The 27,810-nt window shown below is 41.1% G+C and overlaps 1 protein-coding gene across 1 annotated transcript; it reads right to left on the reverse strand.

Moving 5' to 3' along the window:
• Positions 1–871: 871 nt before the first annotated feature.
• elovl6 (ELOVL fatty acid elongase 6) lies at positions 872–27,810 on the reverse strand. The gene is made up of 4 exons (XM_049585155.1): positions 27,543–27,810; positions 4,744–4,875; positions 4,003–4,154; positions 872–2,524 (listed from the first exon to the last, which is right to left on the reverse strand). The coding sequence occupies exons 1-4, from the start codon at positions 27,623–27,625 to the stop codon at positions 2,088–2,090; spliced, it is 804 nt and encodes a 267-aa protein (XP_049441112.1). The 5' UTR covers positions 27,626–27,810; the 3' UTR covers positions 872–2,087.

A 27,810-nucleotide genomic window follows, 5' to 3' on the forward strand; every position in this document is an offset into this window, starting at 1 on the left:
CCAACCGTTGAAAACGGTAGCCGGAAATGATGTATATTTGTAGTTCCACATGAGAAGAGACATCCGCCGCTGGCTGCTATGTTTTGTTTGGGTTTTTTTTGTCTTACTTTTTCTTTTTTGTTTTTATTTTCACTTTATTTTATTCATGTATTTATTTTGAATCATATCGGCAGTCGTCTGCTAAACAAGGAAACACAATGGGCTTTGATAAAATAAGCATAACTTACCTGGTACACTACAAATAAATTGCATTGCTTACAAAGTACAATGTCTGACTTTTTCTTTATTTGAATATAAGTTTGCACTCTAAGGGGGGTCTCTACTGTAGCAAGAATGATTTAATGTGTACTTCTGCATATCTCCAACAATTAATTATTATTATTATCATCATAGGAAAGAATTAAAAAACAATGTGTTAACTTCAACAAACATTAAAGCAGTAACTCAAAGTAAAGCATCTGTCCACTTAAAGGTTTTTGCACAGATGTAGTCTCAGATAAAGCTTACTTGCGCAATTGCACCTCTAGGGGGAGGTCAGCTACAGTGGATGTGAACACTTAACTGAAGCAACCAAAAAGTGAATCCTTGATGTGCTTAAGAGCTCATAGCAGGTATGCAGCTCAGCGGGTTGTAATTACTGCTACGTAAGATCCACTGAATCAGGTTTGACATGCATGCAAGTACACTACTCAACAGGTAAACTGGATACCTGAAAGTGATAATCACCCTCTAACCTTTCAAAATACTGCTGCTTCTAAATCTGCCATGTAGTCCCAAAAATGACTTTTCAGGTTTAGCACCAAAAAATGCTAAGTATGTGCAATGCCAAGATGTAGCATGTGACACAAAAAACATACACCACAGGCACATGTGACATTTTTGCACTCTTTGTTCATACATTAAGGTTTTCAGCAACAATTGTTTTTTGACATTGATACAGTGCAAATGCACAATAGCACAACAGACACCATTAAGGATACATACTATTTTTCAGAGTCAATACAGCAGATTTGACAATTTGCATGTTTGATGTTTTTTTTTTTTCTTTTACTAAACATAAATATGTTTGTCCTCCATTTTAGCCTTCAGTGTCTAACAGACAAGTTTTCTTCACTGGTAGGGACCCTTCAACAGAGAGGCGTTTGGAAATCAATGGCAAGTCATTTTCCAAGTGTGGTCGGCAACTTCTTGCAAGGTCATGACAAGTGGTGAAGCAGGGCACTGTCAGCATCTGTCTCCCCATCATGCCGAGGAGCGGTGTGATCATCTGAGTCAGTCAGTTCAATCAGCTTCATTCATACTTTTTTTTCAACTGTGCGGCTGTACTGGATGAATTTTAGCCATACTGTAAACCGGTGCTGATGTTAAACATGTCTACGTTGTCTTGATATGCATATTATATTAAGAAAGATAACCTAAGACCTGAGAAAATATCGCGTTTTGCAATGTAAGACACAGAAGATACAGTGCCGTTCACCCAATCAGTTCACATCAACCACCGACACTCTCCAGTGTTTCAAACTTTTTCTTTGACAAATCGAAACAAAACAACAAACACTGACAACAAACGGACAAAAACATACTCAGATGGCTCAGGGTAATGTTGACTCCATCCATCGTCATATGTACCAATTAATTTATTTTTTAATATCAAGTAAACATATGCTCATGGCAGATGTATTTATTAAATATGGTGTCTTTGTCCTTTTCTTATAGTTTAGATTTTTAAAAACTATTTATGATGAATTTAAAAAAGGGCTTTTAAACTTCAGGTGTACAACTTCGTGATGGCTTCTGATCATGGTGGCGCTGCTTCCTCAGCATCCCTCAACGGAGACGTCACATCCATTGAGGCATTTTAGATCTGCACATTAGTAATGCTCAAGCACAAACACCAGCCATCCTCTTGACCCTCCCACCCCCACCCCACCCCCACTCCCCAAGCCTCTGCCACCTCTGCATTACCCATCATTCATTCCAACAACCCTCACCCCTAACATATTCTCTCAAGTCACTGGTCCCTGCTCTCCATTTCCATCTCCCTTTTTCTTCATTATCTCCCTTCTTCCCATACATATGGCATTAGTTTAGTCGCCCTTCTTGGCGACAGCCGCTAATTTGGACTTGCCGATGTAGGCCTCGAAGAAGAACTGAACAAAGAGCACAAAGTAGCTGAGGTACATGAGGGAAGACCACACAATGTTCTGCATGTGGGATGGACACTCCTGGCCCTGCTGCATCCACGAGTACACCAGGTAGTTGACCACACAGCCCATCAGCATCTGGGTGATCTGGGTCAGGGTGATGAACATGGCGAACTTGCGCGACACCTTGAAGCCGGCTGCCCGCAAGGCGTAATAAGAGTACATGACGGCGTGCACCAGGTAGTTCATGGTCATGAACCATCCGCCGCCGGCCACCATGTCTTTGTAGGAGTACCAGGAGTAGAGCAGCACGGTGATGTGGTGGTACCAGTGGAGGAAGATCAGCTTCTGTTTCCTCAGGACGATGAAGAGAGTGTCACCTGCAGGTATGACAAAGGGTGTAAGTTGGGTTGTTCAAGACACTGGGGTAAGTTTGAGAAGAGCATGTACAGTCATAAACATACATTTGAAATTATTCAAAATTTTCAAGTAATGCCACTCCTTCCTTACTGTTGTATATGTCCACTGTGTGCATTTATGCATGTGGCAAAACAGTGTGCAGGAGCACATTATGTGTGAGGTTACAGCTTGGTATATGGAGCTGGAACAATGACGGTTAATTTTGGCATCTAAAAAAAAATTGGCAAAACATATTTGCTTTTTGGGAGTGAACTCACTGAAAACACTACTGTATGCTGGATGTGCAGTGATGCCAGGCTCCGGAGTGTTCTGTGAATACAGAGGAGTCACATTCTCTCCTTAGTGGTACCTGATACCTTTAAAGTACCAACCGACTCCCAACCAGATCAGCACACTTTCTATAGCAGCCATCGCCGGAGCTGTTCTCCTTCTGGCAGATGATCAGGTCATCATCTGCCCAGTTAGCCAGAGCTAGCACAGCAGCAGCGGCTAAAATCCATCCAAGCCAACTGTCCCAACAAACTCGCAGCAACACTGAAACGGTGTTACTCTGTCCTTATCATTAACAATATTGTGCTAACAGTTAGCCCTGTCACTGGGTGTGCTGCCGGACAGATTCTCAAAACTGTCTCTATGACGAAGCTCACACTCCTGCAGCAACAGCTACAACTCATACAGTCTGTGGTGTGGTGAAATCGAGTGCGGTGCATTTTTACGGAGATGGCAGATCAGTATGCCGAGACACCACCAAAATGTTCAAGAGTTTACTGTTCAAGAGTACAGCTGTACTACATGCCACTCCATACCAGGTATCAAATTAGCTACTCTATTGGTATCGGTATCACTTTAAGGGTACTGGTATTGGTACTAGTATCCTAATTTTATAAACAATATACAGTCCAACTCCTTCAAATGCAGATTATATGTAAATCATGCCCCCCTGCCCCTCCCCTCAATCTCCCTCCCTCCACACCAAATCAGTAACAAAGTTGAAACTGAAAAAAAAAAAAATGTTCGAAAAAATTCACCATTAAAAAAACCTCACAATGTAAAAAATGACAAGAAAAAAAAAACTGTCACTGTGAAACATCAGAATGCAATAAATAATCAAAATAAAATAATTTTTAATGCCTGTGTTTTTTTTCAGTGGAGCTTTATTTAGTGTAAATTTAATTTTGATGCCAAAACTTACTGTCACTGTTCTAGCTCTGTTTTGACGACAGCACAAATGGTTTGTAATTATATCTGCCTATTGTGCATGTGTTTAGTCCAACACTGGGTTACGCTACAACTGACAACAGAACAGTGGACGACTCAGTAATTGGAACTGCAGTTCACTAACATGCCTTTACTGTGCTTTACATCTTTGTTTTCTAAATGCATATTATACCCAGCACAACGACCATATGACACATGCCATAAGATGGTCTTGACTTACCCAGTTCTGGTGCTTTACTAAGTACAAAGGCGTATGCCCAGAACTTGCTGACAGGCCCGTTGTAAAAGCTCTGGTCACAAACCGACTGTTTAAGCCCTTTTGTCATCAGGATGTACATCATGTAACTCCCAGTACGGATGGCACCAAATATACTACAAGGATGGAGAGAAAAAATGTGTGGTCAGCAGCAGCTTAAATGATGTATAAAAGTATGCATCTTTTTTTATCTGACTCAAACCATCTATTCTTTTCTTGACCCTGGACAGAATCCCATGTGGATCAAACCACATTCTTTGATGCCTTGGAATAACCCTTCACTCATTCTTTTTTAAATCAAGCCCCTGATAAATTTACTATGTACTTGATGTGTAAAGAGGAGCTATGGCATACCACCTACTTCCCTCTGTTGCTGATAATATCTGTTGTGACAGATGCACTCTGCACTATGAATAGAAAACACACACTATACAAATAAGGTAACAATGAGAAGCTTCAGATTTTTATGATTTTAAAGTAATTACACAACGTGTTCATACCAACGTAAATTAAAAAGAAATGCTTTGTGAAAAGTAAAGCCAGAGAAATGTTTATGAATGGCAAAACTTTTACTGACCACAGAAAGTCATCTACATAGGCCAGTGATTAGAATGCCTAACCCTTATTTTGAAATATTAAGGTTACTCTTTGTAATTTAAAAACTGATATTTACTGCTGGCATTAATGATGTTAGCGCTTTATCACCTGAATAGCGCAAGCGTGAGCGACCATAGCACCAGCGGTTTCCGCAGCTCAAACTTCTCCCTCTGTTTCATGACATGGCGGCCCCCGAGGATAAAGGCAACGTAGAGCGCAGAGAAGAGAAATGACTTCTTCCTGTAAACACACAAGAAAACAAAAGGATTAACATTAACTTTTGACTTTTCACAGCCTTCACCTACACAGCTTAAAGGGGAACTCTGGTACTTCTCCAAAGTTCTGAAATCTTGCGAGAGGTGATTTGTTGCAGGAAGAAAACAGTGGAAATGTTAGTGAAAGCTGGAGAAAGGAGTGCCAGTTATAGTTTTTTGTGTCAAAGTACAGAAAGCGAATCTTACCCCTATCTTAAAATATTTTCAATGTCATAGCTGAATATTTAGCTAATTTTGAAAATGTGGAAAAGACGCAGAACAGAAAGGAACAAGCAAAAGGTACTGTTAAGTGTTCCATTTCTCTGTAGCATCCTTTTTGTAATGTTGTTAAGAGACTCATAATAATAGTAATCTGAGCCTGTAAGTGGCAAAAACAAGCACTGTTAGTGAATGTAAACTGACGGAGCCACCTGACCCTGCAGTCTGTTTCACCTCTACTGGCTGCACCCCTCTCTCTCTCAATGTTGGACCAATTAAAAAAAAAATCCTGTCCCACAAGTCATACGATCACATCATGTACACACTGGGCGGCTTATATTTAGCTAATTAACAAACCTCTTGCAACAAATGTGATGAGTCAACAAAATAAAAAAGCAGCAACGTAACAAAAACAGTGCAGACTAATATATGAAAGAGGACATGAAAAATCAGTCCCAGGGTGACGTAACGTGAGCAACAAACAGCAATCAGTTAGGAATCCATCCTTTAACTACGAGCAGCTATTCAACATGAACACTGCATTCCTATGTAACTACACACTTTAAAATGATGACAGTTTAACAGCATGTTTTCAAAGGGAGACTTTTGCTTTGTCGACTTCGGTTAAAAGCATTTTCACAAGTTACTGAGAGAGCAGTGAGTGTCACTCATGACCTTTCAGACCCCAGGTTTTCAGGTTCGGAAATAAATTTATGCAACTTAAAATCTGCTTCTCTATCTGCTCCTCTTCCAGCAGCACCACTATCATGAATATAGAATACTGTGTATGGAATACAAAGAATAGCTGTACTGGCTTCACAAGCAATGCCCGAAGTAATGTTTTAATGATTCGAGTCCAGCTCCAACAGTTACTAAATGCTTAGCTTTCAGTTTACAGTTACTGCTTCTATTCAGTTCCAACTCCCACCGTCCTGTGATGCCTGTTTGCCTTAATTGTCTTGTCAGAGATCACTGCTGTGCCACATGACGTGGAGGACTCATGCTGAAGCACCACCTGGCCCAGCCGAATCTAAAGAAAAGCATTTCCTAGCGCTCAGCACAATCACAAAGAGCAGGTGGTCTGATTTGACAGACTGGATGCTGAGTAGGACCAACAGAAGATGGGGGCACGCTGCCTGAAACTGAAGCAGCTTTGCCCAAAACACTGTTTGGTCTAGTGGACACGGAGCAGAGTCATAGTGTGGAGCAGCATTAGCCAGATAAGTTAGGTAAAATAAACTTATGATGGTAAGGTTGCAGGTGCCAGTGAGTGAGCCATTAGGAGGATTCTCAGTGGCCAGCCATAGAGATGTGTGTAAAAAAAGAAGCATGTGCAGTAACACCCTTGAAAAAATAAAGATATTAAAACATCAGGTTTGCTCTCAGAGGACAGTGATAGCAAGAATGAGGCAATCTGGGAGCTCTGGGACCAATAGCTGTGGGGATGATGAGTTGCGTAAAACCCCAGGAGTCAGATTCTTTCTGTGCTGCTTTTTGGAGGTTATACAAAGAGAACAACATGATTACAGCTTTAATCATCACATTAAAATGTATTACTCAGTAGGAAAAATATTCTATTTTAAGCTTTAAGTGTGTATTATAGTATCATACAAAAGGCAAGTTAAACCTCTGGATAGGACATCTATTCAAGGTCAACTGTCTTTGTAATACACAGTATTGTAGCACACTGGTATACTGGTCACACGGTCTGTACACGGCTCATATTACAAACGCAAACATTTCTCACAGAAGCGTAACGTATGCAACCTGTAAACAGCAATCCATCCTGTTCTGTTCTGCAGCCTCAGCAGAGCACGGCAACGACATCACCCAGTTTTGCTGATCAGGTGTGTAGCTCGGCAAGAAAGAAGTAGTGTGCACTTTGCTTAGCCACTTAAAAAACTTGAGAAACGTGGCTGTGTGAAATGCAGGGAGAGGACAATATATTACAGGAAAACCTTTTATTAATGTTCTGTTTTTAAGTCTGTGTCACAGAAACTTTTATTCAACCTAATGGTAATTTCTAAGGTTGTAGCTTGTAATGTTAATGTTGTTGGGGCAGCCATATAAGAGAGTCAGTTGTGTAGTTGAATATCAATTAATAATAATAATAATAATAATGCATTTTATTTATAATGGACTTTATATTTGAAAACAAATTTCAAAGTGCTAGCAGTTATGTGTCAACCAATGACAACTGCTTGAAAATGTCATGATCTGCTTGATACAAAATCCGCACATTGGCTTGGAGCATCCCTGATTCTCACTTGTCTTTCTAATACATTTCAAATATGCGCAGTTGTATGTATTAAAGAGGACCTATTATGCTCATTTTCAGGCTTTAAGGTTTCTACTTGAACGTATTTACTAGGGATGCACCAAAATGAAAATTTGTGGCCAAAGCCAAAGCCGAATAATATTAAACGCTTGGCCGAATACCGAATATTGTTGTTTAGTTTTTCATTAGTTTTTGCAGATGAACCCCCTCCAGATTAGTGTTGTCAGGGTACCAAAATTGGATCCCACTGTACGATACCAGTGAAAATATCATGGTTCTGAGTAGTATCAAGATACCACAGTGAAAATGAGGCAGATGTGCTTTTTGTCATTTATAAAAAGATAAATCACTTTTCTATAATACATCAATGATATTTCAATGGAATAAATTACTTATTGACTTATTCATACTTCAAAAACAGCATCAATAAGTGATTAACATAGGGGGGGATCAAAATAAAATAAATAAATAAAATAAGAATCAACCAGCCACCCTCCTCCCCTGACAAGTCCCTCCATAAGTAAAGAACAGTCCCTTCATAAGTAACGAACAGTCCCTAAAGTGCGGTGAGGTTTGTGGGCCGTGAACGGCTCGTTTCTCCTCTGACACATCATGTACGGTCTGTGTTCGGCTGGCTCGGCTGTTCAGGTACTTTTGGGCAGTCATGACGCCAAGAAGAGGATATTATTGGAGCCGACATCCCGTCGCTGGTAAGCCGATGGCCGTCGTATTTGACGGACATTACTGTCTGTGACCCCCATTCAACCCACAATCGGTGGGATTCGCCTTTCGTTTCTGCTGGTGGTTGAAATCTGTAGGCTGCTCGCACAGCGTGCTGAATGATTTAAGCCTATTTTGCTCGCTCAAAACTATTTTTAGTCGCAAATGCGAGTGCAGTGACGGGCGGATCGCCACACTGCCGACATTTTACTCGGCCCGCCACGGCACGCTGTTTGATTGCGTTATCAAAACACGCCACTATTATTCGGCCTTGCTTTTAACTTATTCCACCGAATACCGAATGTGTGTTTTTTTGCAATATTCGGCCGAATATATTTGGTTAGGGGCGGCACGGTGGTGTGGTGGTTAGCACTCTCGCCTCACAGCAAGAGGGTTTCCGGTTCGATCCCGGGCTTGGGAGCCCTTCTGTGTGGAGTTTGCATGTTCTCCCCGTGTCAGCGTGGGTTCTCTCCGGGCACTCCGGCTGTTTTTTTGCAATATTCAGCCAAATATATTCGATGCATCCCTAGTATTTACATGCTTTAATGGTCAAAAACACTCTGTGTGGAACACCTGAATTAACCCTCCGTCTGAGACACTCCGTCCAGTGCCCGTCTCTTAATAGCCTCATCCCAAAAAAGTCCTGTCTGCTCTGATTGGTCAGCATTTCAAGGTCTGCTGAGAATAGTGGCACTTTCTACCTTGAAAAATCAGGAATAAAAGCCTCTAAAGCAAATCTTCACTCCCAGACTTGTTCTAGCAGGAAAATGATTGGAATTCAGAGAGAAATTTACAACATCGGCAACCAAGATTACAGGTTTCCCTGGCGTTAGCATGTAGCTACACGTAGCAGTGTACTTGTTGCCAGGGAATGACTGGAGATAACGGAGAATTGTGGCATTTTCTCAGTGAGAAATCACCAGTAGAAGTTCTAAAGCCAAATTCATCACACTCGCACATATTCCAGCAAGAATATGATCCCAAATAGGGGAGAAATTACAACATAAGTGACCACGGTTACTTGATTCCCTGACGTTAGCATCTAGCTACATGCAGCAGTGTACCTGCAGTCAGGGAATGGCTATAAGGGAGAACAGTGACACTTTCTTCCACTGAAACACACCAATAAAAACTTCTAAACACAACCAGGCATATTCCAGCAGGAATATGATCCAAAATCAGGGAGAAATTCATGTTTCCCTGACATTAGCATGTAGCTACATGTAGCAATGTACTTGCAACCAGGGAATGGCAAACAATAACACAGTAACAAAGAAACTCTCTTTCATTAAAAAAAACGAGTAAAAGCTTTTAAACACATTTGGACATGTTTCAGCAGGAATATAGTCCAAAATCTAGGAAGAAATTTACAATATCAGCAACCAAGTTTACAAGTTTCCCTGAAGTTAGCATGTAGCTCCATGTAGCAGTGAAGGCTACATAATGTTAAGACTTGCCGTAGCATGCCTGGGCAGATGACCATTTCTAGAAATCTGACATCGTCTGACATCATGTTGTAGCCAAAGTAGAAAAAACTTGGAGACAGAGTAGTCAGAATGGTAGGAAACCTGAATTGTTGCTCACAGGGATTATTTCTACATACGTTTACATCATTATTTGAACTTTGGCCATGTTGAATATGAAAGCCCATCTCTGTAATATTTCATATATGACAGACAATAACGAAAAGCATAATAGGTCCCCTCTAAGGAATTACATCACTATAGCAGAGAGTATTGACTCCCAGTTCTTCTCCTTTGCTCACTGAAAAGAAAATGATGCTCAGAATATGAAGCTGAAACTATTGCTATCACAACAGTAACTAAGTCAACGAAGACAGGAACAAAAGTACAGTAACACTGTCAGCCGTTTAACATAATGGACTTCATTGTGCATCAGTATGCCAAGAATGAAAGATGCCACTTTTCTGTCCTTGCAGGATGCCCACAACCTGATTTAGGCCACCTCCACAGAACAAAGGACAAAGCAGTCCAGTCAAAGTCGAAAGGAGCAGCTTTCACAGAATGACAACAGGGTTGCACTGCAGAATGACATCACTGTTTCTCAACTACACACGAAGGAGGGGAGAACAGAGCAACACAGAACACACAGTGGCCTACATACTGTAGCGAGGCTGGTTGGATTGGAGAGGAGCAACAATCTCAGCATTCCCCTTAAGAGTACTGCCGCCAAAGCTGAAAGGTCAAAGGTCAGAGTGATGTCAATAAATCAATCAATCAATCTGTATTGCTTAAACTATCATTATGTAGTGTGCAGTACACTTTCTATATCCTGAACGCATATGGCATTCATTTTTTACACTTTTCTTAGTGTAGCAAGTGCAGACCATGTATAATTAAATCACCTCAATGTTTTTCGATAAAAATGTTTATCATCAGTGGATCATTCAAAGCAAGGCTCTGTTTCTTTTCGAATAAGAAATAACACATTGATGTGAAAACTTAAATTCATAAGCAACAACACACATACTTGCTCAACTCAACATTCAGTATTTTTGCGGCTACAGCCCTGCTTGTTCTGGAATGACCAGTAGCTTATGGAGGCTAATGTTAGCTAACGTTCGTAAACTTTAGACGGATGCTGCTTCCTAGTCTGAGTGGGCGGAAGTTCGCTGCATAGATCAGCCTCTCATTGGGCGGAACGGCCCACCAGCTGAAGTCCCGCCCTACCACTTCCGGTTGTGTAGCAGTTTTCAACACGTCCTTTACTAACTTTTGCGCTGTTTGATCTTGCGGGGATGTAGCCATTTTTCTGCCATGGTTCGCATCCTGTAGGCGAAATTTTTGTGGGCGTGTTACACCAAAACCTGTTTCCCCCTGGCAATATTATTGCAAGCGCACCATTGCTGTGACACCGCCCAGAATGATTGTGATTGGGTGAAAGAAATACAAGCAGCCAGGGCGTTTTTTTCTCCAATCTTAAAGTGAGAGTTGGCCCAGCCAGACCTTTCTTTTCTTGAGAAAGACTTGAGACTAGCTGCTTCCTAACATGTAGGGCTGCCTCGATAGTCGACTAAATGTTAGTCGACCAGAAAGGTCATTAGTTGGCAACATTTCATTGGTTGCTTAGTCGCAGAAAAAAAACAAAACGTGAAATTCTATCAGGACCTGCACCATGTCAAAATGAATTAAAACCTATCTGACTGGACCATGTGGGAATTTAATTTGAAAGGACAGACACAGGAAGTGGCCACGCTCAGCAGTCAGACAGGAATTGCATTAATTTACAGGGCTGGTACCTGCTTTTATTACACAGGCTAGTTAATAACATGTTAGACAGGAAATCCAAAGTGTGGGATCATTTTGAGAAGGTGAAGGACGAACCCAAGGTGGTACGTAAACTCTGCAGGCAAACATTTGGATGCACCGAATGTGCATATTAAGGCAGTACAGAAGGAGGTGCACATTAATAATCCTCCAGGACTGTAACATGCTCATGTTTAACCCAAACAATGTGTAATGTGACTGAAGTTGGTTCAGATCCAGGTGGGGACACGTTCTCACCACAAACAAACCGCACCAGAGTTCGTTTGTAATCTCAGTTCGGTTGTTTTGGTGCACACCTGAGTGCAATTGCTGTGTTCACACCTGTCCAAACGGACCGCACTTAGGGGGCAAACGAACTTGAGTTCTAACCAAACCGAAGAGAGCAGGTGTGAGGGCACCATAAGATTATACGTAATTTGCATTAGGCTTCATCAATTACAAAATAAACCAACTTCTTGAACTTTATCTGAAAATACTTTATTTACAATGCAGACCCTGAACGTCACCTCATGAAAAGTATTATCTAATTGTCTTTGTTTCACATGTTGTTTCATCAATGTAATTCTCTATGTAATCCTGTTTCAGCCCAATGACTGTTGCAATCTAGGATGTTTTTTATGATCCAGCCCAAGTACAAAGGTGAATTGTTCCTGTCGTGTTCTGTGTTTTATCATCATCCTGTACAAGTACACTGAGCCAAAGGTTAAGATGTGCACGGCCTACTGCGTTATATTTAGAAGATGGATTACACTGTCAGAAAAAAATAATAAAGGGTAAAGAAACCCAAGGGCACAGTCAAAGCTGACAAGTTGGTCGAGAGTGGTGGGGGAGCAGGCACTGCTGTTGTCTTTGCAAAGGCTCTGAAGGGCCAGCTGCAGCCCAGCTATGTCTGCAGTCACGGGAATCTATTTGAGACATCAGTGTGAATTCACATCATCCCTTCACGCTCCCCAGTGCCTCTACAGCTCCTCTCCTGACCTTCAGTATTCAGATTCATGCGAGAAGTGAGACTTTCAACTGAATTTTCTCCTACGAGAAACAAGCTGCACTTTACAAAAGAAAGAACATACAAGTGATAAATTTTGTTAAGGATCCGAATGACCAGAAGAAATATTATTACTGCTCTGACACTCTGGCTAATGACGCAAAGGTCAAAAGAGGATTTTTTTTTTAAAACTTATTCTGAATGTTTTCTAAGAATGGCTAAGTCTGCTAGTAATTCTGGCTGTAGTCAGGATTTACAGTGTATATTTAGAATGACTTTGAGCTGAGGCATAAGGTGGAAGAAGCCTCTAAAATCTTGTACCAATGACAAAATCTCAAAACTAATAATTGAAAATAACAACAAAGCTTGATGCAAACAAAAACACAGCGCAACCACCACTTCTGAACCCGACTTCTGTCTACACTGGACAATATATTAGAGGGGTGTGGAGAGAGGCTGGACTCTGCTGTTTGTCAAAGTGGGCCGAGGCAGCACAAATGAAAAACTACAACGTCAGAGTTCTTTTGGGGAGGATCAGCACAGAGCAGTGACAGAATCAGCAGAGATTTCTTGCTTGCTGCAAGGTTGGAAACCAGCTGCCTCTCTCCTGCTGAGATTTACTCCAAATAACAGTAACAACAGTGGCTTCATTTCAGAAAAGTATAGTCCCAGATCCACTGCATGAGTTCTGCATGTTCAAAGTGTTGACATGAATCCCTTTGGGCATCGAAAGCTCAATATACTGTTTTACATTTTGAAGTTTTATATTACTGTGGCTATTGTGGATCCAGGATCAAAACATAATTTAAATCATATACTGTTTGTGCAGGCATGATCCGAATCACATATTCCTTATATTAATAAACAATGTAATTATTAAATTATCAAATACTTGGCGGTTAATAATTATTCTCTTGACCACTAAGAATATTTTTGACCGGTAAAGCTATGCATGTCAGTCAATGGGTTAATGTTCCTACTCGTCAGTTTACTGCACTGCACACCACTCTGGTCTAGTGGGAGCTAGCTATCACTGCTGCTCATTCTGCAATCACCACTGTTAACAGCATCCTGACCCAATGGCATTGCTGGGAGGGGGGGGGGGCACAAGGTGGGCATGGTGGGGCACGGGAGCCACCATGTTTCTGCAACCAGTAGTAATCCCAGAATGAGCAGCGCCACCGCCTAGCTCCCACCCAAACTTGGTGGTGCACGGAGCTGAGCAGCCAAACCTAGGTAACCAGTGGAGACTGGGTGATGGACAGTGGGCACCATGTTGCCACATGTTACAGGGCTAGCTGGCTGTATCTCAGCAAAGCCAAAAGGAAAATAAAGTAAAGGTTAAATTTCACGACCTCTAAATAGCTATGGCTTTGAAATGGGCAGCTGTGGCTCAGAGGTATAGCAGGTCGTCCACTAATGTCGAAGTATCGTTGGGCAAGATACTGAGCCCCAAATTGCTCCTGATGGCTGTTCCATCGGTGTTTCAGTGTGTGGTTATGGGTAGCAGGTGGCACTATGTATGGTAGTCTCGGCCACCAGTGTGCGACTGTTTGTGTGAATGAGTGAATGTGACATGGAGTGCAAAAGCGCTTTTTGTGTTCGGAAGACTAGAAAAGTGCTATAGAAGTGCAGGTCCATTAACCACAAGCCGCTTGAAAGCTTCTGAGTGTATGGACCGCCAGACTAAAAAGAAAGGCCTCTTGTATTTTATGTTATTTTGCATTTTCTCCTAAAAATGAACTGGCTAGTTACCAGTTAATGGGTGTCTGGGCATCAAATGCAAAATTAACCGAAACTGACATCCCTAAATAAAACCACACTCTAAAAAGACCATGATCAATACATGAACCAGAACAATATGCAACAATATGCAAGTAAAGTTAAAGTATAGAGGAGCTGGCATCTCTTTCGTCCATGTGTGACTGTATCACAGGGTGAGTCGCTGGGCGTTGGCCCAGTTTGCGCTGTTACCAAATCATGCTGAGATTGTGAAATATATATATATATATATATATTTAAAAAAAGGAAAGGAAAAAAGGTGTTCATATCTGACAGAGTAAAGAACACGTAAAGCCTGGTGCAACTCTAGATCAACAAAAATGGTCCAAACCAAAAAATGTTAATACGAGGGTTCCACTCAACATGTTTGACAGGCTGCAAAGGTTTGTTATTCTAAATTTAAGATATCCAAAAAGCTGTCACAGAGAAAAGGCATCAGATCCCATTCAGTGTGCAGTATGTCCCCGTGGTTTCAGGTGGTCAGTGTGCCTGCATGTAGCCTCTGTAGTACAGTTGGTAATATAATAAGGATGTTGGTGGTGTAGCCCCTCCCCTCCCCCACTCGCAGTGTTGTATAAAGCTGCTGGATAACCTGCTGTGAAACTTGGATCTGTATTAGCTGGTCCAGGAGATTTCACCCGTTACGTAATCCTGAGTTTGCAGTCTGAGGATGAGTCTGCAGCCTGTGCCTGTGAGCTGGTGTCTAACGGTCTCACCAATGTGTGTGTTTACACTGTCACGTATGCATATGCAACTGTATGCATAACAACAGTGTGTATGTGTGCACATACACACAAAGCCACGCCGTTCAGTCCATGGGGTGTAACTCTATTTCCTGGCGCTGTTGTCTGTATCTAAAGCAGTGGAAAGGCGAGCAGAGCTACTGTGCCAAAGTGTAGGATGAGCAGCAAACCACTAAATAAGACCAAGAGGTGCTGTAAGTAAGACAGAGCTATTACAGAATAATCTGTCAACCAGAATGCACCCATTTATAATCCAGTTAGTAACACACCCACCAGTCCCAGCTACTGCATGCAGTTTCCAATGGAACATTAAAATAACCAGGCTTGCAAGGTGCTATCACGCACTGGTTTAGGTTATTCTGCATCTGATGGCCCATATCAGGAGTCAATTTATCTGTTCAGGTAACAGAAGAGTTCTTTAGTTGAGTGGTAATTATTTCAGCCTGTTAAGTGCTTAAGAACATCTTGAGTCATGCTTATTTTAAGCAGCAAAGACAAATAGCTTGTGGGAAGCTTGTATGGTATATTACTCAGCAGTATAAACTGAATGTACACATCCATGCACCTTCATTGCATCTCTATACTGTTCACGCATTTCATTTAAAATACTTCTTAGGTGCAACCAGCAGCTCTGTCACTGGTCCAAGAAAATTTCTCCACACTTTGGCAGCCACAGTGTTTGCCCTGTGGGGCTGAAATTTGGCATGAGGTCAACTGTGTCTGTGTTCATGCCAATTAGCTAAAAGGTAATTTTGCTTAACTCATCTGTGAACTGTTGTGTCTGTATGTGTATATATCTCTGTCCTAAAGTGCTTTATAAATGAAATAATCATGAAACTTGAAAATGAAATAAAAAGGTGAATAAAGGCCCAGAAACACCAAAGCAAAATCAAAGAACTAGCAGCTGTAAAGGCTGACTCACCGCAAAGACGACAGCCAACAACCAGCTAGCATGTACATTCTGCATCTGCTTGAGAGGAAATAACTCTCCACACCAGCAGGCAGCAATTGTCTTTATTTCCAAAAGGGAACCCAGAAGACCGACAGAACCGATTCAAGACGCTAGTTAGCCAGTCGGCAGATTAACAACACAACCCAGTGTTGAAAGAGCAAATGATAGCGTGCACTAGCGAACAATAACAAGCAATGCCAAACTGTTTTCATGATAAAGAGTTCAATGTATAAAACATATCTTACCATAGAACACTTTTGTTTCTCTCACCCTTGTGACTTTATTTCTTCTCTGCTTTCCTCACTTTTGTTTCTCTTCTAATGCAATGAGATGAGCTGCCAATCAGAGCGATACCGCTCTCTGCCGGCTCTGCCACCAATTCAGCATACTGTATCGGCTGACAAGGGCCAACCAATGTCAACGGTGTGGGACACATCGCAAAAACTAGGACAACAGATGTTCACAACAGCCCGATGGCCAACAGTCAGTCTGGTGTATAGGGTCTTAACTACCAAATAGATCTACAGAATGGCACAAGATTTTGTGGAAAAATTGGTCATGAGCCAGAGGACAGCTGGTTAACTATTCATGTCAACAAGCGAGGGGGGAGGGACAGTGGGCGTGGCCGATAACAAAAAGGCGTATAACTTCAAAACAGAATCACAACTTTCAATTTTGCACTGGTTTAACTAAATCTTACAAAGCCAGTCACAAATATTAGGCTTCTTGTAATAAAATACGTTGATAGAAGCCACTACAATCTGTGAATACACTTAAAGCTCTCGACCAAGCTGTGTCTCTCTGTCTGTCCAACCAACAAAGGCACACAGAAGAGTTTGCAACCACTATTACTACTGTGGACCAATGTTTCCAATGAGAAGGTGTCAAATCTGCTTCTATCTTGTGCTCTTCTAGCCCCACATAACAGCACACATCAACAGTCAAGCACAATGGTGACCCAAAACACAATACTGGAACTGCAAAGGCCAATAATGCAATTATGTTCTGCATGCAAGCTGTGCTGTTCCACTAATTGAAAGTTGATGGAGAAAACGTGCCAAGAAAAGATGCAATGCACTGCTAAGGCAGGGACGATGAAGACCACTATACAATGTAAACAATGCAGGTTTAAGCTATGTTGAAAAATCATGTAAAAACATAAATGCACAGTAACTCAATGCATTCAAGATAACCAAAATAAAAAAAGACTGCAATAAACTGCTCTTTCATTTGTCTGCATCAAAGCTTTTTTCCTTGACAGCCTGATGAAAGCTGAAAGTGAAACCAGACATAACGACACTCCAGGCAGACGTTAATTCCTGAGGAGCCAGCCCACATCTTCATCTCTGCCCTCACCAGTCATGAGAAGGAGAGCAGCCTCGCAAACAGTAAGCCTGGGGTGGACTCTGGGTTAACATGGTCAGAAATGATCAGCATCATCCTGTGCTGCGCTCGTTAAAATGGCAGCAGCATGCACAAGCATGACCTTGTACATTTTACTGTAAGACTGTCAAGAGAAAGCTGGAAAATTTTATTCATTTACATCATATTTTTTATATAGCAAAACAATAAATGGTATTGTTCACTTGATTTAATGTAGTTTTAGCTTGATGTCACATTTGATTTATCGAAGAATAAAAAATATCTATGGTATTTTCAAAATACCATAGATATTTTTCTCTTCGATAAATATCTATCTCACCATACCAAATACTATTTTGTACGATATATATCCAAAATCTATGATGATATCTAGTCTCATATCGTGATATTGATATAACATTAATATAGAGCTAGTATGCTATGCATTCAATTCAGGGCACAGAAAATGATATAAAACACAAACAGAAGACAGCTAGAAAATATAGCTAACGTAATTCTTGCTAGTCTAGTCTGAAATCTGAAAAATCCTTTCTTCAATAAACATTTTAAAATGGTTACAAACTATAACCATCACTCACACATCTCTTGCAATGTGGCTTTGAATTATGCGTTAACGTTTCAGTTAACTTTGCTTTCGATAGCCTGACATCCATTAACCAGTAACTAAGCAATTAATTTTAAAAAAAAAAAAAAAAAAAAAAAAAAAGAGGTTTGGCACTCCATTGATTCTGAAATTTTGCACCACATTTTAAGGGTGCTTTCAGACCTACAGTTGTCTTGCTTTGGTCTGAATCTAATTTTGGACAAAGCTGTATAACTGCCTAGAGTTGGTTCGTGTTCTCACCGCAGGATTTACAAGCGGACCAGATCAAATGCCTTGTGTGAGAAAGCTGCTCTTGATTGGTCAGAATTTCCATGTGGGAAAAATCCAGGAAGTAAACCAAACGTTGAAGAAGAGTACACTTGCAAGATAAATGTGACACTTTCTAATGTCACAATGGAGGGACAACTACGCAGGTTGATTTTAGCGCTGTTCATCGTGGACTATATTGCTGTCATTGTTCATTTTAGTCAAACCACACAGTTTGAAAACGAGGCGCGGCTCCAACTAGAAAACAATGTTTTGATGCATTGGATGTGCTGAATGTGCATATTAAGGCAGTACAGGAGGAGGTGCACATTAATAATCCTCCAGAACTGTAACATGCTCATGTTTAACCCAAACAATGTGTCATGTGACTACAGTTGGTTCAGACTGAGGTCGGAACACGTTCTCACCACAAACGAACCGCACCAGAGTTCGTTTGTAACCAGACCAAGACCACCTCTTCAAGAAGGTCTCGGTGGCTTAGTGGATAGAGCAAGAACCCCATATATAAGGCTGCTGCCGAAGCGGCCCGTGTTCGACTCCGGCCTGTGGCCCTTTGCTACATGTCATTCCCTCTCTCTCTCTCCCCCGCCCCCCTTTCACACTTGACTGTCCTATTATCAATTAAAGGCAGAAATTCCCTAAGAATTATCTTTAAAAAAAAAAAAAAAAAAGTTAAGGTCTCGGCCCGGTTCTTTTGGTGCACACCTGAGTGTGACTGCTGTGTTCACACCAGCCCAAACAAACCGCACTTAGGGGCAAACGAACTTGAGTTCTAATGAACCGAACCAGAAATGGCAGGTGGTGAAACCCCTTTATCACGTTGTCTGTGAAGATTCTCAGTAATCGGTTTACTATGTTAGCAACCCCAGCTGTGCTAATACTACTAACAAAGCTAACAGTTATAACGTACTTGACAGTGCTAGACGGGGTTTGCGACTCAAAGTTGAGCCACTTACTCACTGTAGCAACCTGGGGGGAGACCAGAGGATAGGCACAATGTTTCCATTGCAACACTATTGAGCCGGGATGATGTTACTAGCAGTAATTATCGAATGAGCAGCACCACTGGCTAGCTTCCACCAGACTCAGCTGGTTTGCAGCGCAGTAGCCTAAACTGAAGAGTAGCAAAAGTAACTGGTAATCAACCATGGAAAGTTAATCACTAAATTCATTGGATTAAAAAAAAGAAACTCTAATTACAAATGATATTCAACCATATCTTTAGCAAAAGAAGAAAGGAAACCTGCTATTTAATTACCACTGAAGTGATACCCGCATGCCAAATTTAAGCCGGGTGTATCTGTTGGTCTCATCCATCCAACAGCAGGGCTCAAGATCTCTGGGACAATAGGCTTCACTGCCCTTGGATTGAATAAGTAACATGAGACTTGGAAGGAAGAGACTTATCTCCTCAGCTCATCACGTACTTTAGGAACCTGACCTTCACGACTCATCAGTGAGCTCTGATACTTCTCCCTCATAGAGCAGATGAATCATATAAGCAGTGGGAATAATCATTAACAGAGTACACAAAACAAACCACAACAAAGACCTCATTGTGCATATTCACTGCAGCATTCTCAAGCTCTGCATCGCTTGTTATCAGTGTGGGGCAAAACCACCAGAGATCCATCAAAAGCCCCGAGGCCCATAGGGATGCTGTCTTCCCTCAGAGGCTTTCAAAACAGAGAACACAGATTCCAAGCAACCTGCATGCATGGTAATGAAGAACGATGACGTCTGTGGGAGCACTGAGTGAGTCAGCAGGTTAGAGATGTGTGTATCACAGAAGGTTACAGATCTCTTCTCAACGGTAAAGCCAGACTGCAAAAACAATCTTAATATATAACCGGGCATTTTAGGACTGCAGCACATTTTACCCATCACACAGACTCACATCAAATGCATTGCTATGGGGGGAAAAACACAAATTCCAAATGCGCCTACACAATGCAAATGCTCACTGTGACTGCCATACATAATCCCCAATAGTATATTACACAACAGATATTTGATCACTTCCATTTGATTCTTTCCAATGACGTTTTTTCATCACGTCAAATGGTGAGCAATCAGTCTGTGAGACGATACGCTTTGAATTCCAAACAGCTATGCAGTGAAGCAGCTGCGCTTTTGATATCAGCAGAGGTAGGAAGATAGGATTTCTTTACAAAGCAGCATGCCAGATGTTTTAACTCCGATGGCTACAGTCCAAACACCGTCAGAGCATTTGGCTGGGAGCGCTGCCATCTCGTCAAACTTCTAGAAATTACATACATACATCACTAGTATAATTTTAGTAATGACACGTACGCCAGCATTTACATGTTAGATGTTTCAATTAACACAGTTTATTGAAAAAGAGATGTGAGAGCACATATGTAAAGCATAGAAACTCGGACATTAACAACCTTGGAAATTCAAATCATGCTATTAAAGCACAATGCCTAGAACAGTTACACAAGTAAATACAGATAATACAGTGGACTTGGACAGAAAAATGTGCACAAGCTAAATGCAACCAGTTGGTTTTAGATACATTTTTTGTAATCTGGATGCTGCCCCTTTCCCACTGGAGAAAAAATCCCACTAACACCCAATAAAATCTGGCTTTTGTCTTTCATGGGAAAGGTAACAGTCGGCATTCATTCTCGGGACAAATGACTCTGCTGTAGTCACAGGTATTTATCTGCATGAGGCAGCTCTGATCGGCAGCAATGGAAAAATGACGCAGGGGTGGAAACTCTAGTACCTCTTTTCCGGCACAACCGTTGGTAACTTCGGCTACTCTTTGTCATCCCGGCCACAAATTCCATCCATCTCCGCTCAAGCAGCACTTGAATATCATTCCAAATTAGTCACCACCAAGGTTGAAAGGGAGATTGAATATTTAAGAGATACAAAATTGTGAATTGTAAATTTCCCCAGTGTGGGATTTATAAAATCTTATCTTATGAAAGAGGTAACCACTGTAACATTTTAACTGGCATCCACAATGCTTTCTGCTGTCTACTTACCCTATTTTTTGTGACATTCTTGCAACTGAATGTGACACCAGAAAAAAATTTAAATAAAGTCTAACTAATGCCTATGTTTAGCGAGTTTAAATATTCATATATGTGCTAATTTTGGTGGGAGTAGGGTTTAACACACTAAACTTTGTAAGTCAGAGAAAATCAAAAATGGAGAAAAAGAATATTAAAATAGGATATGTGTTGAACAGAGGTGTGTAAATATCCCTCTGCTGATAAGCCAGGTTCATTCCAAAATGTACTCCGTTTCAATTTGCACTTTCTCATGTCCCAGCAGGTGCTGTGTGAGGCTGCTGACACTCCTGAAATAACACAACACTGGCAACAGCAATATCTGATGTACAGAAAAGATTTTTTTCCACTTTTCTAATCTTTTATGCAAAAACTACTGGTCTGTGCTATCAAATCCACATTTTCTTTGAGTTGGCTGCCCAAAACCTCCACAGCAACACCAAGTCTGACAAGCTGTCACCTCTATGTCATTTGTGCTACAGACAATAAAAAATAATGCACTGTGCATGTCTTTAAACTGTATAGTTAACATACTGTCCTGCTCCTACTGACTGCATATGCTCATGGTACTGTTATAATGTCTGTTAGAGGAGGGAAAGAGGATGATGCTCATGTTGTTGCTCAACAACAGCATTAAGGTCCATGTCCACTCCTTCCTCTTCCTTTTCCTTCTCTTCTGACAAGTGGCTGCTTAATCATTCTTGCTTCACAATGCTGAGCTGTTCGCGGCCAGTCTCACAGAAACACATCAGATCGGTGTACCAGTCTCCATTCATCCCTGCAGAACAATGACATGTACACACAGTATGTACAAGGTACAGTGTGCAAAGATGTCTCACCACGTCTGCTTTGAAACACATGTATTACTTAAGCTAAGGCCTTAATCTGTACAGAAAATCCCTTTCAACAACACATACATCTTACTTTGCATGTATGACTCATAAAAGTGATGAAAAGTAAAAGCGCCTCAGGCTACAACTAAGAACAGTAAATGAACTGGATTCATTGAGGGAGAGAAAGATTTATTTTCCCCTCTGACACTGATAATATAAGATGAAATAAATGTAATGCTATCAGCTGGAGCGTAGTAAGAGTAGAAGTAGCCTGCAGTTTATTTCAGCTAGCTACACTACTGGCTCTGATACTAATGCTAACATGGATAATCTGCCCAAATCAGGCACTACATGGCTCGTGTTATTACCAGCACTGAACAATGCATCACTTAATCATCAACACTGTGATAAACACATAAATAGCAAACACACTGCAAAGAATCAAATGCACTGTGAGGCAATTTAAGACCAGACTGTCACGTTAAAGGGAATGTTTGGTATTTTTGTCTTCTAGCCAAAGACAGATTTCCACCCACAGTGGACAATAAAGATCTATTCTATTATATTCTGTTTTCCAACCTGAACCCATTTCCCCATATTTTTTAGGTGACTTACAGGGGCAACGGTTTTTGAAATTAGTCCAGTGTTGAAAGAAAGTGCTCCTACTGGCAGCAGCATAACAGGGTGCAATGTAACCACCCAGGGCATGTTAGTGCCATCAATTTACATCCAAAAGAAGTGCTTGTTTTTGCAGATGACTGGCTGTTATTATTATTTTAAGTGCCTGGCAACTTATGGAACGCACCCCTACAGAGATAGTGTATTTTGTTGTAAGATCCTTTTTGTTTTACTAAAAACTGCCCCAAAATCGCCTTTCCCAATTCCACCAGACTCCATTTAAATAAACAGTAATTTTAGCATGTATAGAGCCAGAATAGTTTCACTTATAACTCGGTAAATTAAGGGATTATTTCAACCAAATCAGAGTTGGTGATTGTTGAAACAGTGGAAAGATGAACCAAGATATTTTTTGTGAGTTCTGTTTTGTTTCTGTCAATTTAAATGAAATGTGCTTAACGATAATAAAATTTCTGTTTATCTAAATGAAGTCTAGTGGGCTTGTAAATAGTAATTTCAGGGCTGTTACTGGTTAAACAAAAAGGATCTTACTTTTTAACAAAAATGTCAGTCTCTGTATGGTCCTTTACATAATGTTGTCTGACACTTAAGATATTAATCAGAATATGTTAGTGGCAAAAACAAGAACTTCCAGTGGATGTGCTTTTTTTTTTGACAGTGCAAGTCTGTTTCGCTGCTGCTGTCTGCACCACTCTCTCTCACTACTGGACCACTTTCAGGACCTGTTGTTCCCATTCATCAGTTAGACACAAAAACATGGAAAAATCGGGTCCTGGTAGAAAAATACCAAACTTATCCTTTAAGCTAAAACATCTGGAAAGAAAGAAGAAACTAGTCATCACTAAAACATCACTAATCCTGAATACAAACAGTCTTGTGCATCTGATTGTTCTCTGAATCACTCTTTTAAGTGCACAAGTAGTGCATTCCCACTTTTAAACACTTTAATGACAAATGTGAAACAACTACAGTGGCAATCTTAAAAAACTGAATCTTCTGGCAACATCTACATTTAAATATAAAATAAATTTGTCTTACCTTTGAAGTCTGAACAGTGTCTTGATTGTCATTTATCAACACAGATCCTCCACCTCTGAAGGTCAGCTCTGCCTCCATGATGACAAATGGGTTTTTATTCATTAATTCATTCATTTTCCATTACCGCTTTTCCTGTTAGGGGGTCACAGGGGGGCTGGAGCCGAGAGGCAGGGTACACCCTGGACAGGTCGCCAAACTATCACAGGGCTGACACATAAAGACAGACAACCATTCACACTCGCATTCACACTTGTGGGCAATTTAGAGTTATCAATTAACCTGCATGTCTTTGGACTGTGGGAGGAAGCCGGCGCACCCGGGGAAAATCCATGCTGACACGGGGAGAACATGCAAACTCCACACAGAGGGGCTCCCCCACCCTGGGTTCAAACCAGGAACACTGTTGTTGTGAGGCGACAATGCTAACCACTGCTGTCAAATGGGCTTTTATGTTAATGGTATATCCTGCCACCATCTGCACATCTGCTTTGAATGTTTCTAGATCAGATTTCAGAGGGTGTGTTCAACTGCTCACTTACAACACTGAATGGGAGCAGCTAGTTCAGACTTCAGAGTATTCTCGCCTCATCCCAGTCAGTGATATCACAGCAGGCATTTTTCAGCAGACCAAACACATGCTGTGATATTACTGTAGTTTGAACCTCATGAACTTCAGCCTACATCAGTGCACATGTATGGTGTTTACAACGGGATGGGCGGGAGCTATAACTCATAGTGTATTGGGTGGGACTGCCAGTAAACGGCATGAGTAAATTCATTCACAAAATATATTGCCTTTTACTACAAAAGGCTGTTCATGGCAGCCTGAATTTGCGGAAAATATAGGTGTATTTTGCTTTTACTTTTCTCATTTGAATATAACAAAAACTGAATCACAAAGAGAAAATAGAGTGTGTGAGTCTCTTTAAGTCGCTGCATGATAAAAAAAGAAAGAAATGCAGCTGGATACAAGTTTCCTACAATAACAGTCACACAACTATTTCATTTTTTCCTACTTTGTATGACGCTTGCCTTCAAACTAGATTATTCTTGTTGGTTTGTTTTCTTTCTCCATCTCCCCCTTAAGTCATAAAAACATGCCACGCTTAGTCAGTTCCTCCCTCGACATTTTGAACGTAATAAACAACCCATCAAGTCCCATTTTCTGTGGTGGTCGTTGCCTCTATCAGCCATGTGCACTGGCCCAGTCTGACATCCTCCACTACAGGAGCAGCAGAGAGAAGTCAGCACAGATCAGCTGCAACGTGATTGGCTAATGCTCTGTCAGCCGACATCAGAAGATTACCATCATTGGTCGGTTGTCAGTACCAGGGTATGGACAGCTCCTACACACTGCTCCCCATGCTGCCTCTCTCTCTCTCTCTCTCTCTCTCTCACACACACACACACACACACACACACACACACACACAGGTTTCCTTTGAATGAATGGGAACGAAACTGAGTCTGGCTCCAAGAGCTGCGCTCACTCCAAATTTGTGTTAAAAATAATAAGCTAAATGTGACTCTTTTCTAAAAGCAGTCCAAAGAGATGAGGAAGCCAGCCCGCTGTTTACAAACCCACTGCCACTGCATGCTTAATGAAGCTTATGCTAACTTAACGCATGACTCATTTTGTTTTGTTTGGGACCATTTCTTTGCCCAACCTGGCACGGACCTGGACAGTAATGACCCTCCAGTGAGTATGCAAAAGATGGTTGGCCAGACCAGCACATGACCTACATATGAAATGCACCAATGCACTCAGCAGCCAGGAAGCAATATTGACTTCACCCCAGCAGCCACAGCGGAATATCAGTTAAGGATAATGTTGCAGTTTGTGTAAAGTCTGGCAGACACTGCCCTGAGCAAACTCCACTCTGCAAATCAGAATTAAGTCACACTCCTCTGTTGTTTTAAGAATGCAGTCTGAGTTTGTTTAGTATTTAGTTATTGGTAATTAATAATCAGCATTCTAGATCACTTATTTTCCCAAAGACCTCTCTCATTTTTACAGCTGATCTATTAATCTGAGTCATTTCACAGAAATTCAACAACCGCTTTGATGATTTCAGCTTTTTTTTTCAGCGAAAACACCAATCACTCTGATTCCAGTGTCTCTGATTTTCTACTTTTCTCTGTTTTATATCATTATAAATCAAAACTTTTAGCGTTTCAGACTGCTGATATATTAATCAAGGAGTCATTTTACAGGAAATCAACAACTAATTTGATGATTTCAGTCTTTTTTTAAGCAATCGCTCTTATTCCAGTATCTCTAATGTGTGGATTTGTTTTATTTTTCTCTGCTTTATATCATTATATGTAGAAAATCTTAGAGTTCATGGCTGCTGATCTATTACTTGATTAATCATTTGACAGGAATTCAACAACTATTTATGATTTCAGTCTTTTTATTAGGCAAAACACCAATCACTCTAATCCCAATGTCTCTAATGTGTGGATTTGTTTTACTTTTCTCTGCTTTATATCATTATGTATAGAAAATCTTACAGTTTCAGACTGCTGATCTGTTAGTCAAGGAGTCATTTGACAGGAATTCAACAACTATTTTGATTATTTCAGTCTTTTAATTAGGCAAAAACACCACTCACTCAGATTCCAGTGACTCTAATGTGTGGATTTCCTACTTTTCTCTGCTTTATATCATTATATATAGAAAATATTTAGAGTTTCCAACTGCTGATCTGTTAATCGAGGAGTCATTTTTAACTCTATTGATGACTTAAGTCTTTTTTTTAAGCAGAAACACCAATCACTCTGATCCCAGTGTCTCTAATGGCCTGATTTTCTACTTTTCTCTGTTTTATATCATTACAGACATATATATATTAGAGTTTTGGACTGCTGATCTATTAATTGATTAGTCATCTGACAGAAAATCAACAACTATTTTGATGATTTCAGTCTTTTTTTTAAGCAAAAACACCCATCACTGTGATTCCAGTGTCTTTAATGTGTGGATTTTCTATATTTCTCTGTTTTACATCATCATTAACAATAAATATCAGTGTTTTGGGCAGCTGGTTGCACAAAACAGAAACATTAGGGAGCTTGTGATGGCTAAATTTGTCTTTTTTCCTGATATTTTTTGTCTAGCAGATGAACTGATATGGAAAATAATCATTTGTCGCAACCTTTTCATACAGAATAAAACCTATTAAGTGCTCTGCATAGAGTTTACCTTACAATAACATGCAGAAAGTTGCCTTTTCATGCCCCTGTGCAACACTGTGATGTTACTATGATGTCAGTAGTCTTCACAAATGTCTGCACACCGGTTTCACTTTGACCGTTATCACTAATATCACCTCTAAAGGGGGAAACCATGACATGACTGGGTTATGTACTTCCCCAGTCTATGGCCAGGCTTGGTTAAATGTGCTATCAGGCCAGTAACAGTCTAAATGGATGAGGCAGCTGGAGCCATGGATGACCTTTAACGTTACAATACTATCGCGGTAACTGATGCCGGGGGAATAAATCACGGGAAATCAAGGACAAATCCTGCCCGTTAAAGATGCACGATGCAGCAGCAGGATGCCGTGTAATGTCCAATGAGCCCGGACAGGCTTGAATTGTGGCAGAGCATCCAGAGCCTCCTCACGCGGCTGAAGGCCTGCGTGAATTTGTTCATTTCATGGGGCGCGAGCAGCAATTTGCGGATGATGACAGAGAGCTTGATATAATAGGATACGGCGAGGTTTAATCCCGGTGTGCGAGGCTGATGCATGTGCACGGTCACAGCCTCCAATTCACACTCAGCACGTACACACCGCGTGTAATTTTGCAGCGGAACATAAAAATGTAATGTGGGATTAACAGTGGCGCTGACGTTACATGGCAGAGCAGCCTTACCAGTTCTCCTGCATCCATCGGATGGCTTCGTCCTCGTTGAACTGTCTCTCGAACTCGTACTCTTGCAGAGCTAGCACCGACATGCTCACTGTGCTGTGTTGCTGTTCACGCCGCTGAAACAAGACGATACTCGGCTGCTGAGGTGTTTCTCTTCAGTTAGTCTGTTTCCTCGCAGCCCTCGACTCGCATCGCTCGCGCCGCTGTCTGGACCTCGCGGTTGTGCGCGAGCAGCTCGGCAGTCTCGGCACCTTCCTCCTCTACCGGTTGA

The sequence above is a fragment of the Epinephelus fuscoguttatus genome, linkage group LG9, assembly GCF_011397635.1.
Source record: "Epinephelus fuscoguttatus linkage group LG9, E.fuscoguttatus.final_Chr_v1".
In the NCBI taxonomy this organism is placed as follows: Eukaryota; Metazoa; Chordata; class Actinopteri; order Perciformes; family Serranidae; genus Epinephelus; species Epinephelus fuscoguttatus.